The sequence below is a fragment of the Anomaloglossus baeobatrachus genome, chromosome 8, assembly GCF_048569485.1.
Source record: "Anomaloglossus baeobatrachus isolate aAnoBae1 chromosome 8, aAnoBae1.hap1, whole genome shotgun sequence".
In the NCBI taxonomy this organism is placed as follows: domain Eukaryota; kingdom Metazoa; phylum Chordata; class Amphibia; order Anura; family Aromobatidae; genus Anomaloglossus; species Anomaloglossus baeobatrachus.
In genome coordinates, this window is record NC_134360.1 from 56,199,636 (window position 1) to 56,219,341 (window position 19,706).

Here is a 19,706-nt window from a genome sequence, read left to right on the forward strand (position 1 = left end):
CAGTAGAAAGGTCGCCTCTTGTTAGGCCGTTCTTGTGTGCTAGTAAAATGCAAGATAAGGACGATGCAGATAATTTGCATCAGTCAGCCCATCAAACATCGGATATGTACCATGTTTTTCCAAAAATAAGATAGCTATACTTTATTTTTGCCCCATAAAAAGCGCTAGGGCTTATTCTTGGGGAAACATGGTTGGGGGTAAGTATAACCCCCCCCCTCAAAAAAAGCAGAACCCCCTTCCCAGGAGCCTCGTACTTAACAAACCCCGGACATCTGCGTGGCTCCCAGGTCCTCCTGTGATCTTCGGTGGGAGCTCCCAGCCGGTTTGCTGCACGCCATCCTCCCCAGCTTCTGGCCGACAAATTCACATACATCAGATCGCACACACACTCACCACATCCAGGGATATTTATTACTTCCAGCCAGCCGGGAAAGATGGGACGCAGTGCAATGGAGTGCAAGGACCTGCGGTGGAATGCATGGAGGACTTGGTGGTGGAACGCATCGATGCATTCCATAGCACTGTGTCCCAGGATTTTCTGCTGGCCAGAAACAATTGGTATCGCTGGATGTGGTGTGTGTGTGTGTGTGTGTGTGTGTGTGTGTGTGTGTGTGTGTGTGTGTGTGTGTGTGTGTGTGTGTGTGTGTGTGTGTGCACGATCACTGCAGGTCCTCCCGTTCAGGGACCGGTGAGTATGATTGCGGGGTCTTCTGTCTACTTCCTTCTCTCTTTTGGGAGTTTCTGCTTTCTATAATGAAGTGTCCTGCAGTATATTTAACGTTTATAGCTGCATGGACACTTAATTATTGAACCGCAACTAGGGCTTATTTTTGGCATAGGGCTTATTTAAGGCTTACACAGAAAATGCTGAAAATTCCTGCTAGGGCTTATTTTTGGAAATTCGTGAAAGAAGGGAATTTTGTTTACTTACCGTAAATTCCTTTTCTTCTAGCTCCAATTGGGAGACCCAGACAATTGGGTGTATAGCTTCTGCCTCCGGAGGCCACACAAAGTATTACACTTAAAAGTGTAAAGCCCCTCCCCTTCTGCCTATACACCCCCCGTGCATCACGGGCTCCTCAGTTTTGGTGCAAAAGCAAGAAGGAGGAAAAGTTATAAATTGGTTTAAAGTAAATTCAATCCGAAGGAATTTCGGAGAACTGAAACCATTCAACATGAACAACATGTGTACACAAAGAACAACAGCCCGAAGGGCACAGGGGCGGGTGCTGGGTCTCCCAATTGGAGCTAGAAGAAAAGGAATTTACGGTAAGTAAACAAAATTCCCTTCTTCTTTGTCGCTCCATTGGGAGACCCAGACAATTGGGACGTCCAAAAGCAGTCCCTGGGTGGGTAAAATAATACCTCGTAATAGAGCCGTAAAACGGCCCTTTCCTACAGGTGGGCAACCGCCGCCTGAAGGACTTGCCTACCTAGGCTGGCATCCGCCGAAGCATAGGTATGCACCTGATAGTGTTTCGTGAAAGTGTGCAGGCTCGACCAGGTAGCCGCCTGACACACCTGCTGAGCCGTAGCCTGGTGCCGCAAAGCCCAGGACGCACCCACGGCTCTGGTAGAATGGGCTTTCAGCCCTGAGGGAACCGGAAGCCCAGAAGATCGGTAAGCTTCGAGAATTGGTTCCTTGATCCACCGAGCCAGGGTTGATTTGGAAGCCTGTGACCCTTTACGCTGGCCAGCGACAAGGACAAAGAGTGCATCCGAGCGGCGCAGGGGCGCCGTACGAGAAATGTAGAGTCTGAGTGCTCTCACCAGATCTAACAAGTGCAAGTCCTTTTCAGACTGGTGAACTGGATGAGGACAAAAAGAGGGTAAGGAGATATCCTGATTGAGATGAAAGGGGGATACCACCTTAGGGAGAAATTCTGGAACCGGACGCAGAACCACCTTGTCCTGGTGAAACACCAGGAAAGGGGCTTTGCATGACAGCGCCGCTAGCTCAGACACTCTCCGAAGTGATGTGACTGCTACCAGGAAGACCACTTTCTGCGAAAGGCGTGAGAGAGAAATATCCCTCATTGGCTCGAAAGGTGGTTTCTGAAGAGCCATCAGCACCCTGTTCAGATCCCAGGGTTCTAACGGCCGCTTGTAAGGAGGGACTATGTGACAAACCCCCTGCAGGAACGTGCGTACCTTTGGAAGTCTGGCCAGGCACTTCTGAAAAAACACAGAGAGCGCTGAGACTTGTCCCTTAAGAGAGCCGAGCGACAACCCTTTTTTCAATCCTGATTGAAGGAAGGAAAGAAAAGTGGGCAAGGCAAATGGCCAGGGAGAAAAACCCTGATCAGAGCACCAAGATAGGAATATCCTCCACGTCCTGTGGTAGATCTTGGCGGACGTTGGTTTCCTAGCCTGTCTCATAGTGGCAATGACCTCTTGAGATAAGCCTGAAGACGCTAGGATCCAGGACTCAATGGCCACACAGTCAGGTTGAGGGCCGCAGAATTCAGATGGAAAAACGGCCCTTGAGACAGCAAGTCTGGTCGGTCTGGTAGTGCCCACGGTTGGCCCACCGTGAGATGCCACAGATCCGGGTACCACGACCTCCTCGGCCAGTCTGGAGCGACGAGTATGGCGCGGCGGCAGTCGGACCTGATCTTGCGTAACACTCTGGGCAACAGTGCCAGAGGAGGAAACACATAAGGGAGTTGAAACTGCGACCAATCCTGAACTAAGGCGTCTGCCGCCAGAGCTCTGTGATCTTGAGACCGTGCCATGAATGTTGGGACCTTGTTGTTGTGCCGGGACGCCATTAGGTCGACGTCCGGCATCCCCCAGCGGCAACAGATCTCCTGAAACACGTCCGGGTGAAGGGACCATTCCCCTGCGTCCATGCCCTGGCGACTGAGAAAGTCTGCTTCCCAGTTTTCTACGCCCGGGATGTGAACTGCGGATATGGTGGAGGCCGTGGCTTCCACCCACATCAGAATCCGCCGGACTTCCTGGAAGGCTTGCCGACTGCGTGTTCCCCCTTGGTGGTTGATGTATGCCACCGCTGTGGAGTTGTCCGACTGAATTCGGATCTGCTTGCCTTCCAGCCACGGCTGGAACGCCTTTAGGGCAAGATACACTGCCCTTATCTCCAGAACATTGATCTGAAGGGAGGACTCTGTCGGAGTCCAGGTTCCCTGAGCCCTGTGGTGGAGAAAGACCGCTCCCCACCCTGACAGGCTCGCGTCCGTCGTGACCACAGCCCATGATGGGGGAAGGAAGGATTTCCCCTTCGACAGAGAATTGGGGAGAAGCCACCACTGAAGGGAAGCCTTGGCTGCCCGTGAAAGGGAGACGTTCCTGTCGAGGGACGTCGACTTCCCGTCCCATTTGCGGAGAATGTCCCATTGAAGTGGACGAAGATGAAACTGCGCAAAAGGAACTGCCTCCATTGCTGCTACCATCTTCCCTAGGAAGTGCATGAGGCGCCTCATGGGGTGTGACTGGCCTTGAAGGAGAGATTGCACCCCTGTCTGTAGTGAACGCTGTTTGTCCAGCGGAAGCTTCACTATCGCTGAGAGAGTATGAAACTCCATGCCAAGATATGTCAGTGATTGGGCCGGTGTCAGATTTGACTTTGGAAAATTGATGATCCACCCGAAACTCTGGAGAGTCTCCAGAGCAATGTTCAGGCTGTGTTGTCATGCCACTTGAGAGGGTGCCTTGACCAGCAGATCGTCTAAGTAAGGGATCACCGAGTGTCCCTGAGAGTGTAGGACTGCTACCACTGCTGCCATGACCTTGGTGAAGACCCGTGGGGCTGTCGCCAGGCCGAAAGGCAGTGCCACGAACTGAAGGTGTTAGTCTCCTATGGCGAAACGCAGGAAGCGCTGATGCTCTGGTGCAATCGGTACGTGGAGATAAACATCTTTGGTGTCGATTGATGCCAGGAAGTCTCCTTGGGACATTGAGGCGATGACGGAGCGGAGCGATTCCATCCGGAACCGCCTGGTTTTTACGTGTTTGTTGAGCAGTTTTAGGTCCAGAACAGGACGGAAGGATCCGTCCTTTTTCGGTACCACAAACAAGTTGGAGTAAAAACCGTGACCCTGTTGCTGAAGAGGAACAGTGATCACCACTCCTTCCGCCTTCAGAGTGCACACCGCCTGAAGAAGAGCATCGGCTCTCTCGGGGGGCGGAGATGTTCTGAAAAATCGAGTCGGAGGACGAGAGCTGAACTCTATCCTGTAACCGTGGTATAGAATGTCTCTCACCCATCGGTCTTTTACCTGTGGCAGCCAGGCGTCGCAAAAGCGGGAAAGCCTGCCACCGACCGAGGATGCGGTGTGAGGATGCCGAGAGTCATGAGGAGGCCGCCTTGGGAGCGGTTCCTCCGGCGGTCTTTTTAGGACGTGACTTAGACCGCCATGAATCGGAGTTCCTCTGATCCTTTTGAGGCCTTTTGGACAAGGAGAACTGAGACCTTCCCGCGGGCCGAAAGGACCGAAACCTCGATTGTACCTTCCGTGGTTGAGGTCTGTTTGGTTTGGACTGGGGTAAGGATGAGTCCTTTCCCTTGGATTGTTTAATGATTTCATCCAATCGCTCACCAAACAGGCGGTCGCCAGAAAATGGCAAACCGGTTAAGAACTTTTTGGAAGCGGAGTCTGCCTTCCATTCACGTAGCCACATGGCCCTGCGGACTGCCACCGAATTGGCGGATGCTACCGCCGTACGGCTCGTAGAGTCCAGGACAGCATTAATGGCGTAGGACGCAAACGCCGACGCCTGAGAGGTTAAGGACACCACTTGCGGAGCAGATGTACGTGTGACTGCATTAATCTGCGCATGACAAGCTGAGATAGCTTGGAGTGCCCAGACGGCTGCGAATGCTGGAGCAAAAGACGCGCCGATAGCTTCATAGATGGATTTCAACCATAGCTCCATCTGTCTGTCAGTGGCATCCTTGAGTGAAGCCCCATCTTCCACTGCAACTATGGATCTAGCCGCCAGTCTGGAGACAGGAGGATCCACCTTAGGACACTGAGCCCAGCCCTTGACAACGTCAGGGGGGGAAGGGATAACGTGTATCCTTAAGGCGCTTGGAAAAACGCTTATCTGGACAAGCTCGGTGTTTCTGGACTGCCTCTCTGAAGTCAGAGTGATCCAGAAACATACTCAATGTACGCTTGGGAGACCTGAAACGGAATTTCTCCTGCTGAGAAGCTGACTCCTCAATTGTAGGAGCTGGTGGAGAAATATCCAACACCTGATTGATGGTTGCGATAAGGTCATTCACTATGGCGTCACCATCAGGTGTATCCAGGTTGAGAGCGGTCTCAGGATCAGAATCCTGATCTGCTACCTCCGCTTCATCATCCAGAGAGTCCTCCTGCTGAGACCCTGAATAGTGTGATGAAGTCGAGTGAATTTCCCAGCGAGCCCGCTTAGGCGGCCTGGGACTGCGGTCCATGTCAGAGACCTCACCCCGGGATCCATGGGTCACCCCAGGAGCACTTTGCTGCTCCAATTGAGGGGGGCCTGAGGTCAATGATTGAACAGTGCCTGGGGCCTGAGTCACCGGTCTGGACTGTAAGGCTTCAAGTATCCTAGCAGACCATTTATCCATACTCTCAGACAGTTTGTCAGCAAATACTGCAAACTCCGTCCCTGTTACCTGGACAGTGGTAGCAGGTGGTTCCACCTGGGCCACCAGTAGCAGAGGCTCCGGCTGAGTAAGTGCCACAGGGGCCGAGCATTGCACACAATGAGGGTCAGTGGAACCTGCCGGTAGTATAGCCGCACATGAAGTACAAGTTGCAAAGTAAGCCTGTGCTTTGGCACCCTTGCTTTTCTTCGGCGCTCCATTGGGAGACCCAGACGATTGGGTGTATAGCTACTGCCTCCGGAGGCCACACAAAGTATTACACTAAAAAGTGTAAGGCCCCTCCCCTTCTGCCTATACACCCCCCGTGGGATCACGGGCTGCTTCAGTTTTATGCTTTGTGCGAAGGAGGTCAGACATCCACGCATAGCTCCACTGTTTTAGTCAGCAGCAGCTGCTGACTATGTCGGATGGAAGAAAAGAGGGCCCATACTAGGGCCCCCAGCATGCTCCCTTCTCACCCCACTTTTGTCGGCGGTGTTTGTTAAGGTTGAGGTACCCATTGCGGGTACGGAGGCTGGAGCCCACATGCTGTTTTCCTTCCCCATCCCCCTGAAGGGCTCTGGTGAAGTGGGATCTTACCGGCCTCCAGGCTCTGAGGCCGGGCTCCATCCACAGACCCGGAGATCCTGCTGGAATGGAGCGGAGTATCGTCAGGGACAGGCCCTGCAACGTTAAGGTACTCTGTGTCCCCGTACAGTCTATGCACAGACACTCTCCAGCGTTGCTGGGTGTGTTAGTGCGCCGGGGACAGTAGCGCTGCACGCTTGGGCTTTACTCACTGCAGCTTAGCTGAGTGAGTTTATGTGTCGGGAACTACCGCGCCAGCCGCTGCTGGAGCTGCGGCGCGGCTGAGACTTGTGGTGCGCCGGGGACTTTCGCGCTGCCGCGCTTTTACGACGGCAGCGCTTATAAATCTAGTCCCCGGCTTTTGCGGCCTAGTTACGTTTCGTTCCCGCCCCCAACCCTGCCAGTCAGGGAAGGGGCGAGACGCTGTACAATGATCAGCGCCGAGGGCTGGAGTCTTATTTACATACTCCAGCCCTCTCACTGGGCACAGGGGGACGCCAGTTTCCCGCTCTTGTCTGGGGCACGCCCACGGCCCGCCCCTCTTCACAGGACGCCGGCAGCCATTCCTGCAGGCAATCTAAGCTGGAGAACGGACACAGGCCCAGCAAAGGGATTCTGGCGACCACTTACCCGCTTATGCGGGCGGTAAGCAGCACCTTGGTGCTGACCCCACTATTGCCACAGTGTTTTTTTGTGTACTTTATCCTTGTACTTATATTTGCAAGACCATACACAGACACACGCCAGCATTGCTGGGCGTGTTAGTGCGCCGAGGACAACAGCGCTGCGCGCTTGGACTATACTCACTGCAGCTTAGCTGAGTGAGTTTATCTGTGGGAAACTGCCGCGCTGGAGGCTGCGGCGCGGCTGAGACTTGTGGCTGTACGGTCGCTTCTTGGCGATATACCCCTAGATAGCTCTGAGGAGACAACAGCATGTCGTCAGCATAGAGCAAGGGGGCCAAGGCACAGGCTTTCTATGCTGTCTGTACCGTACGTGAGGCTGTTTTACCGGCAGGTTCCACTAACCCCTAATGGGTAGAGTCTCTGCTAGTGGTGGCCCAGAGAGGGCCACCTGTGAAACTGTCCAGAGGACAGAGTTTGCAGTTTTTTTGCTGATAAAATGTCTTGGACTATGAACAAAATTCTAGCAACTTTGCAGTCCAGGGCGGTGACTCAGACCAAGGGCATTGTTGAATCAAGGCTCCCCGGTCTCCCTCAGTTGGAACTAATCCGTGCTCCAAGGGGGTCCCATACATCCCAGACTGAAGGCTCTGACACGGACGACAGTCCCAGACAGCCTAAGCGAGCTCGCTGGAAGAGACCCTCGACTTCACACACTGGTCAGGGTCTCAGCGAGAGGATTCTCTGTATGATGAGGTAGCTGGTCAGGTTTCTGATCCTGAGACCGCTTTCATTCTGGATGCTCCTAATGGGACGCCATGGTGAATGATCTCATCAATACATCAATACACTGGTGAATATTTCTCCCTCAGCCCCTCCAGTGGAGGAGGCAGCTTCAGCAGGAGAAATTCCATTTCAGGTATCCCAAGCGTAAATTCAGTACTTTTTGGGCCTCTCTGACTCAGAGGAGCAGTCCAGAAACACTACGCTTATCCAGACAAGCTTTTCTCCGCCGCGCCATCCTCCATAGTTGCTGTGGAAGATGGGACTTCACTTAAAGATGCCATTGACAGACAGATGGACCTCTGGTTGAAATCTGTCTGTGAAGCTATCGGCGTGTCGTTTGCTCCGGCATTCGCAGCCGTATGGGCACTCCAAGCTATTTCAGCTGGTCTTGCGCAGATAGACACTGTCACACGTACATCTGTGCCGCAGGTGGCGTCCTTAACCTCGCATGCATTGCGACTTACGCTATTCATGCTGTCCTGGACTCTACGAGCCGTACGCCGGTGGCATACGCCAACTCCGTGGTTTTGCGCAGACCCTTGGGGTTAAGGGAATGGAAGGCAGCTCCTGCTTCCAAAAAGGGCTTAACCAGTTTGCCATTATCTGGTGACAGACTGTTGGCTGAGCGATTGGATGAAATCATTAAACAGGCCAAGGGTAAGGATTCTTCCTTACACCAGCCCAGATCAAACAAAACCCAAGGAAGGACAGTCGACGTTTCGGTCCTTTCCAGGCTCGGCCTGGTCCCAATTTTCCTAGTCCAAAAGGACTCAAAAGGCTCAGAGGGGCTCAGACTCCTGGCGGGCTCAATCACGCCCAAAGAAGGCAGCCGGAGGAACCGCTACCAAGGCGGTTTCCTCATGACTTTCAGCCCTCTCTCTCCGCATCCGCGGTCTGTGGCAGACTCTCCCGCTTCGGCGGCATTTAGCTGCCACAGGTCAAAGACCGGTGGGTGAGAGACATTTTGTCTCACGTGTACAGGATAGAGTTTTGTTCTCGTCCTCCGGCTCGATTCTTCAGAACTTCCCCACCTCTCGACCGAGCCGATGCTCTTCTGCAGGCAGAAGGAGTGATAATCCCTGTTCCTCTTCAGGAACAAGGTCACGGTTTTTACTCCAATCTGGTTGTGGTGCCAAAAAAGGACGGCTCTTCCGTTCCGTTCTAGACCTAAAACTGCTCAAAAAGCAGTGTAAACCAGGCGGTTCCGGATGGAATCCCTCCGCTCCGTCATTGCCTCAAGGTCTCAAGGAGATTTCCTAGCATCAAGAGACATCAGGATGCTTATCTCCACGTGCCGATTGCTCCAGAGCACCAGCGTTTGCTGCGATTCGTTATAGAAAACGAGCATCTTCAGTTCGTAGACCTGCCCTTAGGTCTGGCGACAGCCCCACGGGTTTTCACCAAGGTCACGGCAGCAGTGGTAGCAGTCCTGCACTCTCAGGGTCACTCTGTGATCCCTTACTTGGACGATCTACTTGTCAACGCACCCTCTCAAGAGGCATGCCAACGCAGCCTGAACGTTGCGCTGGAGACTCTCCAGAGTTTCGGGTGGATCATCAACTTTTCAAAGTTAAATCTGACACCGACCCAATCACTGACATATCTTGGCATAGAGTTCTATACTCTCTCAGCGATAGTGAAGCTTCCGCTGGACAAACAGCGTTCACTACAGACGGGGGTGCAGGCTCTCCTTCGAGGCCAGTCACACCCCTTAAGACGCCTCATGCACTTCCTAGCGAAGATGGTAGCAGCAATGGAGGCAGTCCCTTTCGCGCAGTTTCATCTGCGTCCACTTCAATGGGACATTCTCCGCCAAAGCGATGGGAAGTCGACGTCCCTAGACAGGAACGTCTCCCTTTCTCAGACGGTCAAGGACTCTCTTCAGTGGTGACTTCTTCCCACCTCATTGTCAAAAGGAAGGTCCTTCCTACCCCCATCCTGGACGGTGGTCACGACAGACGTGAGTCTGTCAGGGTGGAGAATAGTCTTTCTCCACCACAGGGCTCAGGGTACGTGGACTCAGCAGGAGTCCACCCTTCAGATCAATGTTCTGGAAATCTAAGCAGTGTATCTTGCCCTGCAAGCCTTCCAGCAGTGGCTGGAATGCAAACAGATCCGAGTTCAGTCGGACAACTCCACAGCGGTAGCATACATCAACCACCAAGGCAGAATACGCAGTCGGCAAGCCTCCCAAGAAGTCCGGCGGACTCTGATGTGGGTGGAAGACAGAGCATCCACCATATCCGCAGTTCACATCCCGGGCGTAGAAAACTGGGAAGCAGACTTCCTCAGTCGCCAGGGTATGGACGCAGGGGAATGGTCTCTGCACCCGAACGGGTTTCAGGAAATCTGGGGCCTTCGGGGGAGGCCGGACGTCGACCTAATGGCGTCTAGGCACAACACCAAGGTCACGAGTTTCATGGTGTGGTCTTACGATCAACGAGCTCTGGCGGCAGGCGCCTTAGTTCAGGATGGGTCGCAGTTCCAGCTACCCTATGTGTTTCCCCCTCTGGCACTGTTGCCCAGAGTGCTACGCAAGATCAGCTCCGATTGCCGCCGCGCCATCCTCGTCGCCCCAGACTGGCAGAGGAGGTCGTGGTACCCGGATCTGTGGCATCTCACAGTCGGCCAGCCGTGGGCACTACCAGACCGGCCAAACTTACTGTCCCAAGGGCCGTTTTCCATCTGAATCCTACGGCCCTGAACCTGACTGGGTGGCCATTGAGTCCTGGATCCTAGCGTCTTCAGGATTATCTCATGACGTCATTGCCACCATGTGACGGGCTAGGAAGCCGACGTCTGCCAAGGTCTACCACTGGACGTGGAAGATATTCTTACCTTAGGGCTCTGCTCAGGGAGTGTCTCCCTGGCCATTTGCATTGCCTACTTTTCTTTCCTTCCTGCAATCGGGTTGGGAAACAGGTTTGTTGCTCGGCTCCCTTAAAGGACAAGTTCCAGCGCTGTCTGTATTCTTTCAGAAGCGCCTAGCACGACTTCCTCAGGTACGCACGTTCCTGCAGGGGGTTTGTCACATTGTCCCTCCGTACTGAGGCCGTTAGACCCATGGGATCTGAACAGGGTACTAATTGCTCTCCAGAAGCCGCCCTTCGAGCCTCTGAGGGATGTTTCACTTTCTCGACTTTCACAGAAAGTGGCCTTTCTGGTAGCGGTCACGTCTCTTCGGAGAGTGTCCGAGCTAGCAGCGCGGTCATCCAAAGCTCCCTTCCTGGTGTTTCACCAAGACAAGGTAGTGCTGCGCCCGATTCCGGAGTTTCTCCCTAAGGTGGTATCCCCTTTTCATCACAATCAGGATATCTCCTTACCTTCCTTTTGTTCTTATCCATTTCATCGATATGAAATGGATTTGCATTGTTGGATCTGGTGAAGAGCACTCAGAATCTACATTTCCCGCACGGCGCCCCTGCGCCGATCGGATGCACTCTTTGTCCTTGTCACTGGTCAGCGCAAGGGGTCACAGGCTACCAAATCCACCCTGGCTCGATGGATCAAGGAACCAATCCTTGAAGCCTACCGTTCTGCTGGGCTTCCGGTTCCATCAGGGCTGAAGGCCCATTCTACCAGAGCCGTGGGTGCGTCCTGGGCATTACGGCACCAGGCTACGGCTCAGCAGGTGTGCCAGGCGGCTACCTGGGCGAGTCTGCACACCTTCACCAAGCGTTATCAGGTGCATGCCTACGCTTAGGCGGATGCCAGCCTAAGTAGAAGAGTCCTGCAGGCGGCGGTTGCCTCCATGTAGGGAAGGGCTGTTTTTACAGTCCAAACTTGAGGTATTAATTTACCCACCCAGGGACTGCTTTTGGACGTCCCAATCGTCTGGGTCTCCCAATGGAGCGCCGAAGAAGAAGGGAATTTTGTTACTTACCGTAAATTCCTTTTCTTCTAGCTCCAATTGGGAGACCCAGCACCCGCCCCTGTTCCTTCGGGATTTTTGGTTGTTCGGGTACACATGTTGTTCATGTTGAATGGTTTCAGTTCTCCGATGTTCCTTCGGATTGAATTTGTTTAACCAGTTATTGGCTTTCCTCCTTCTTGCTTTTGCACTAAAACTGAAGCAGCCCGTGATCCCACGGGGGGTGTATAGGCAGAAGGGGAGGGGCCTTACACTTTTTAGTGTAATACTTTGTGTGGCCTCCGGAGGCAGTAGCTATACACCCAATCGTCTGGGTCTCCCAATTGGAGCTAGAAGAAGAAGGGAATTTTGTTACTTACCGTAAATTCCTTTTCTTCTAGCTCTTATTGGGAGACCCAGACGATTGGGTGTATAGCTACTGCCTCCGGAGGCCACACAAAGCATTACACTAAAAAGTGTAAGGCCCCTCCCCTTCTGGCTATACACCCCCCGTGGGATCACGGGCTGCTCAGTTTTAGTGCTAAAGCAAGAAGGAGGAAAGCCAATAACTGGTTTAAACAAATTCACTCCGAGTAACATCGGAGAACTGAAAACCGTTCAACATGAACAACATGTGTACCCGCAAACAAACCAAAAATCCCGAAGGACAACAGGGCGGGTGCTGGGTCTCCCAATAAGAGCTAGAAGAAAAGGAATTTACGGTAAGTAACAAAATTCCCTTCTTCTTCGGCGCTCTATTGGGAGACCCAGACGATTGGGACGTCCAAAAGCAGTCCCTGGGTGGGTAACAAAATACCTCAAGTTAGAGCTGCAAGACAGCCCTCCTCTACGAGGAGGCCACTGCCGCCTGCAGGACTCTTCTACCTAGGCTGGCGTCCGCCGAAGCATAGGTATGCACCTGATAATGTTTGGTGAAAGTGTGCAAACTCGACCAGGTAGCTGCCTGGCACACTTGTTGAGCCGAAGCCTGGTGTCGTAATGCCCAGGACGCACCCACGGCTCTGGTTGAATGGGCCTTCAGCCCTGAAGGAACCGGAAGCCCCGCAGAACGGTAGGCTTCCAGAATTGGTTCTTTGATCCATCGAGCCAGGGTGGCTTTAGAAGCCTGCGACCCCTTGCGCTGGCCAGCGACAAGGACAAAGAGTGCATCAGAGCGGCGCAGGGGCGCCGTGCGGGAAATGTAGATTCTGAGTGCTCTCACCAGATCTAACAAATGTAAATCCTTTTCATACCGGTGAACCGGATGAGGACAAAAGGAAGGTAAGGAGATATCCTGATTAATATGAAACGAGGATACTACCTTAGGGAGAAACTCCTGAATGGGGCGCAGCACTACCTTGTCCTGGTGGACCACCAGGAAGGGAGCCTTGGATGACAGCGCTGCTAGCTCAGACACTCTCCGAAGAGACGTGATCGCTACCAGAAAGGCCACTTTCCGTGATAGTCGAGAGAGTGAAACATCCGTCAGAGACTCGAAAGGCGGCTTCTGGAGAGCAACTAGTACCCTGTTCAGATCCCATGGATCCAACGGCCGCTCGTACGGGGGGACGATATGACAAACCCACTGCAGGAACGTGCGTACCTGCGGACGTCGTGCTAGACGCTTCTGAAAAACACCAATAGCGCCGAGACTTGCCCTGTAAGGGAGCCGAGCGACAAGCCCTTTTCCAACCCAGATTGCAGGAAGGAAAGAAAAGTAGGCAATGCCAATGGCCAGGGGGACACTCCTTGTACAGAGCACCAGTAAAAGAAAATCTTCCACTTTCATGGTAGATCTTAGCAGACGTGGGCTTCATAGCCTGTCTCATGGTGGCAACGACCCCTTGGGATAATCCTGAGGACACTAGGATCTTGGACGCAATGGCCACACAGTAGGTTCAGGGCCGTAGAATTCAGATGGAAAAAACGGCCCTTGGGACAGTAAGTCTGGCCGGTCTGGTAGTGCCCACGGTTGACCGACCGTGAGATGCCCGTCGCCAGAGCTCTTTGATCGTCATGAAAACCGGGACCTTGCTGTTGTGCCGATTCGTGAAACCCGTCCGGGTGCAGAGACCATTCTCCTGTGTCCACGCCCTGGTGACTGAGGAAGTCTGCTTCCCAGTTTTCTACGCCCGGGATGTGAACTGCGGATATGGTGTATGCTCTGTCTTCCACCCCTAGCAGAATCCGGCGGACTTCCTGGGAGGCTCGCCGACTGCGTAGTCCGCCTTGGTGGTTGATGTATGCCACCGCTGTGGATTGTCCGACTGAATTCGGATCTGTTTGCCTTCCAGCCACTGCAGGAAGTCTTGCAGGGCAATATACACTGCCCAGAGCTCCAGACAATTGATCTGAAGAGTGGACTCCTCTGAAGAGAGTCCTTGATCGTCTGAGAAAGGGGGACGTTCCTGTGTAGGGACATCGACTTCCCCTCCCATTAGCGAAGAATGTTCTATTGAAGTGGACGCAGATGAAACTGCGTGAAAGGGACTGCCTCTGGATGAGGTGTCTCCTTGAAGGAGAGACTGCACCCCCGTCTGTAGTGACCGCTGTTTGTCCAGTGGAAGCTTCACCATCGCTGAGAGAGTGTGAAACCCCAAGCTAAGATATGCCAGCGATTGGGTTTAACTTTGAAAAGTTGAGGACCCACCCGAAACTCTGGGAAGTCTCCAGCGCCATGTTCAGGCTGTGTTGGCATGCCTCTTAAAAGAGTGCCTTGACAAGTAGATGGTCTAAGTAAGGGATCACAGGGTGACCCTGAGAGTGCGGGAGTGGTCCCACTGCTGCCATGAACTTGGTGAAAACCCGTGGGTCTGTCGCCAGACCGAAGGGTAGGGCTACGAACCGAAGATGCTCGTCTTCAATAACGAATCGTAGCAAACGCCGGTGCTCTGGAGCAATCGGCACGTGGAGATAAGCATCCTGATGTCTATTGATGCTAGGAAATCTCCTTGAGACATTGAGGCAATGACGGAGCGGAGGGATTCCATCCGGAACCGCCTGGTTTTCACGTGCTTGTTGAGCAGTTTAAGGTCCAGAACGGAACGGAAGGAGTCGTCCTATTTTGTCACCCCGACCAGATCGGAGTAAAAAGTGTCTCTCGTTCCTGAGGAGGAACCGGGATTACGACTCCTACTGCCTGCAGAAGAGCCTCGGCTCGGCCGGTGAGGAAGTTTTTGCGACAAACTGTCTCTCACCCACCGGCCATTGACCTGTGGCAGTTAAATGTCGCTAAAGCGGGGGAGTCTGCCACCGACCGCGGACGCGGAGAGAGAGGGCTGAAAGTCATGAGGAAACCGCCTTGGTAGCGGTTCCTCCGGCTGCCTTCTCCGGGCGTGATTGAGCCCGCCAGGAACCTGCGCCCCTCTGAGCCTTTTGAGTCCTGTTGGATGAGGGCAATTGGGACGTGCCCGAGCCTGGGAAGGACCGAAACCTCGACTGTCCCTTCTCCTAATGGGTCTTGTTTGATAGCTGGGGTAAGGAAGAATCCGTACCGTTGGACAGTTGAATGATTTAATCCAACCGCTCACGAAACAGTCTGTCACCAGATAAAGGCAATCTGGTTAAGCACTTTTGTGGAAGCAGCATCTGCTCCAATCCCTTAACACTAGGAGCGTAACAACACGGAGTTGGCGGACGCCACTGACGTACGGCTCGTAGAGTCCAGGACAGCATAAACAGCTTGAGTCGCAATGCCGACATTGCGAGGTGAAGGACGCTACTGCGGCCAAGATGTACATGTGACCGCGTCCCTCTGCGCAATACTAGCTGAAATATCTTGGAGTGCCTCTATGGCTGCGAATGCCGGGGCAACCGACCCGCCGATAGCTTCATAGACAGATTGCAACCAGAGGGCTATCTGTCTGACAATGGCATCTTTAAGTGAAGTCCCATCTTCCACTGCAACTATAGATCTAGCCGCAAGCCTGGAGATTGGGGGATCCACCCTTGGAGCGCTTGAGCACGTCAGGGGGGAAGAGACAACGCGTATCCTCAATACGGTTGGAGAAACGCTTATCGGGATAAGCGTGGTGTTCCTGGACTGCTTCTCTGGAGTCAGAGTGACCAGAAAAGTACTCAATATACGCTTGAGATACCGAAATAGGGATTTCTTCTGCTGTGAAGCTGACCCCTCCACTGGAGGAGTTGAGGGAGAAATACCCAACCTTCCATTGATGGACGCTATAAGATTATTCACTATAGCGTCACCATCCGGTGTATCCGGATTGAGAGCGGTCTCAGGATCAGAGTCCTGAACAGCTACGTCTGCATCATCATACAGAGAGTACTGTGATGAAGTCGAGGGCCGTTCTTAGGGAGCTCGCTTAGGCCGTCTGGGACTGTCGTCCGTGTCAGAGCCTGCACCCTGGGATGCATGGGACCCTCCTGGAGCCATGATTTGTTTCGAAATCAGGGTGGCCAGGGGCATTGAATCAACATTGCCCAAGGTCTGTCTGGACTGCAAAGTCTGTAAGATGTTAGTCATAGTCACAGACAATATATCAGCGGAAACTGCAACTCCGTCCCTGTCCCTGGACAGGGATCACAGGTGGTTCTTTTGGCCACCTGTAGCAGAGACCCCGTTGAGTAATTGCACACACTGGGGGTCCTGGAACAGTATCGCATGCAGTACAAGCAGCATAGAAAGCCTGTGCCTTGGCACCCATGCTTTTTTTTTTTTTTTTTTTTTTTTTTTTTTTGCTGTTGCTGTCTAGCCATCTAGGAGCATTAGCCAAGAATAGCGACCGTACAGTGCAATGTATAGCATACAAGCATGAAGTACAATAAACACTTCAGCACATGCAGTACAAGGAGCATAGAAAGCCTGTGCCTTGGCACCTTTGCTTTTCTGCTGCCGTTGTCTAGTTATTCAGGAGCATTAGCCAAGAAAAGCGACATACAGTGAATGTATAGCATACAAGCATGAAAATAACCACTGCAGCACATGCAATCCAAGCAGCATTGAAAGCTTGTGCCTTAGCACCCTTGCTTTTCTGCTGCTGTTGTCTAGTCATCAAGGAGCATTAGCCAAGAATAGCGACATGCAGTGAATGTACAAGCATGAAAATAAACTCTGCAGTACATGCAATCCAAGCAGCATTGAAAGCTTGTGCCTTAGCACCATTGCTGTTTGCTGCCGCTGTCTAGCCATCTAGGCGGGTAGACAGCCAAGAATAGCCCTTACAGTGCAATGTAAAGCATACAAGCATAAGGGACACATGACACTGCAGCACATGCAAGACAAGCAGCATATAGAGTCTGTGCTTTAGCACCCCTGATCTTTTGCTGCTGTTTCTAGGTCTGCATCCTGAATAGCGACCGTACAAAAGTACACGTGCCCGAGACAAGAGCGGGAACCCGGCGCCCACTGTGTCTAGTGAAGGGGGCTGGAGAATGCAAATAAGGCTCCAGCCCTCGGCGCTGCTATAGAACAGCGTCTCTCCCTTTCCCTGAGTGACAGGGTGGGGGCGGGAACGAAGCGGCGCTAGGCCGCAAAAGCCGGGGACTAAAGTTAGAAGCGCCGCCGCCGGAAAAGCGCGGTCGGCGCGTCCCCGGCGCACTACAAGTCGCAGCTGCGCCGCCGCTCCAGGGGCGGTCGGCGCGGCGGTCCCCACACGTAAAGTCCCCCAGTAATCTGCAGGGACTATAAGCCCAGCGCACAGCGCTACAGTCCCCGGCGCACTAGCACACCCAGCAAGCCTGGAGTGTGCGTGGCCTGCCATACGGGGACACAGAGTACCTGAAAGTTGCAGGGCCTTGTCCCTGAACGGCACTCCCGCTCCACATCCAGCAGGTTCTATGGGTCTGTGGATGGAGCCCGGCCTCAGGGCTTGGTGGCCGGAAAGATCCCACTTCCTCAGAGCCCCTCAGGGGGATGGGGAAGGAAAACAGCATGTGGGCTCCAGCCTCCGTACCAGCAATAGGTACCTCAACCTTACAAACCGCAAGTGGGGTGAGAAGGGAGCATGCTGGGGGCCCTAGTATGGGCCCTCTTTTCTTCCATCCGATATAGTCAGCAGCTACTGCTGACTAAACAGTGGAGCTTATGCATGGATGTGTGCCTCCTTCGCACAAAGCTTGAAAACTGAGCAGCCCGTGATCCCACGGGGGGTGTATAGCCAGAAGGGGAGGGGCCTTACACTTTTTAGTGTAATGCTTTGTGTGGCCTCCGGAGGCAGTAGCTATACACCCAATCGTCTGGGTCTCCCAATAGAGCGCCGAAGAAAAGGAATTTACGGTAAGTAACAAAATTCCCTTCTTTGCGGACGACATGCTGTTGTCTCCTCTGAGTACAATCCAGGAGGGTATATAGCCAAAAATCAACAGTGCGACCGTACAGTGTAAATGTATAGCATATAAGCATATATATATATGTACACTCCGGCACTCAGTGGGGCCAGCACCTCAGGTGCTGCTTACCGACCGCTAAAAAGCGGTTGTGTGATCACCAGATTCCCTGCCTGAGCCTCCCAGAGCCTGTTGTCTCTCCTCTCCAGCGTTAGAAGTGCTGACAGGAATGGCTGCCGGCGTTCTGTGGGGAGGAGGGGGCCGTGGGCGTGCTCTAGAAAGTGCGGGAATCTGGAGCCCCACTGTGCTGAATGAGGGGGAAGGAGGATACAGAGTATGCTCCAGCCCTCAGCGCTGACGTCCTGTACAGCGTCCCGCCCTTCCCCTGACTGACAGGCCTGGGGGCGGGAATATGCGATACTAGGCCGCAAAAGCCGGGGACTAAAGTTATAAGCGCGGCCGGCATATAAGCGCGGCCGGCGCGGTAGTCCCCGGCGCACTAACACACCCAGCAGTGCTGCAGTGTATATGGCACAAGCGCTCCATGCGCGGTCCCCACGGGGACACAGAGTACCTCAAAGTAGCAGGGCCTTGTCCCTGACGATACCCGGCTCCTGTCCAGCAGATTCCCCAGGGGCTGCGGAGGGAGCACGGTCCCCTGTGCCTGGAGACCGATTAGGATCCCACTTCACCCAGAGCCCATTAAGGGATGGGGAAGGAAAACAGCATGTGGCTCCTGCCTATGTACCCGCAATGGGTACCTCAACCTTAACAACACCGCCGACTAGAGTGGGGTGAGAAGGGAGCATGCTGGGGGCCCTGTTAGGGGCCCTCTTTTCTTCCATCCGACATAGTCAGCAGCTGCTGCTGACTAAGATGTGGAGCTATGCGTGGATGTCAGCCTCCTTCGCACAAAGCATAAAAACTGAGGAGCCCGTGATGCACGGGGGGTGTATAGGCAGAAGGGGAGGGGCTTTACACTTTTAAGTGTAATACTTTGTGTGGCCTCCGGAGGCAGAAGCTATACACCCAATTGTCTGGGTCTCCCAATGGAGCGACAAAGAAATTTTTTTTTTTTAAATATGATAAGATTTATATTTAATTTTGTATACACACATTTACCTGTGTATACATTTATTTTTCATTAATACATGGAGGTCCAGTCATACGTGTTATTATTTAGCACGCATTTTTCATGATCTTAACATATTGTCTTATGCCACCATAAACCCACTTACGTCCTCAATAAATCTACTAATACTTTCTATGTTTTTTTATCTCAGTGTTTCGTTATTTTCTCATAGTGATCATGGATTCTTCTTCTTCCTAGGAACTCTCTCCACCACCGGACACTCCACTAATTACGTCATTGCCGTGGAGCTTCCCACCCACAAGCCCCAGTCCCACTGGATAAAGCGCGGCGTGGCCCTCATCTGTGCCCTGGATTACTGATGACAGTCTGTCCTGCAATTGTAACGAAACTCCAGCTCGTCTGAGTCTAATCAGTGCAGAAGCTCCGGTGTCTCCAACTAGTTTATATGCTCTGCTGTATAAAGCGTCACCAGTGACCGCCATGCTTGTGGTTGTCATTCCTGCGCAAACTGCACAGATGCTGTGGGTAGTAGTAACTATGAGCATTTCTAGCCAGATACAGAGGCATTTCCTAATGCTGGTGGTTGTGATCTGTTACAATGTGTCAGTGCAGGCAGGTGACTGCAAAATATTGTGTGTGCTACTGTACATACATAAATAACAAACCATTTTTTTTAGCGCCTATATCTTCATATGGATCGCACCTTGATGACATTTCACAACATCAAAGATGCTCTTTTCTTCAGCGCTCTATTGGGAGACCCAGACGATTGGGGTATAGCTACTGCCCTCTGGAGGCCACACAAAGCACTACATTAAAAGTGCAAGGCCCCTCCCCCTCTGGCTATACCCCCCCCCCCGTGGTATCACGGGTTCTCCAGTT

General features: G+C 53.0%; 1 protein-coding gene across 1 annotated transcript in view; it reads left to right on the forward strand.

Annotated features, from left to right (window-relative positions):
* DNAH1 (dynein axonemal heavy chain 1) overlaps nt 1-19,453 on the forward strand; it is a 105,538-nt gene extending 86,085 nt beyond the window's left edge. Inside the window, exon 79 of the mRNA XM_075321632.1 lies at nt 19,062-19,453. Within this exon, the coding sequence (XP_075177747.1) occupies nt 19,062-19,183 (122 nt within the window). The 3' untranslated portion in view covers nt 19,184-19,453. The remainder of the gene's footprint in view (nt 1-19,061) is intronic.
* Nucleotides 19,454-19,706: the final 253 nt, after the last annotated feature.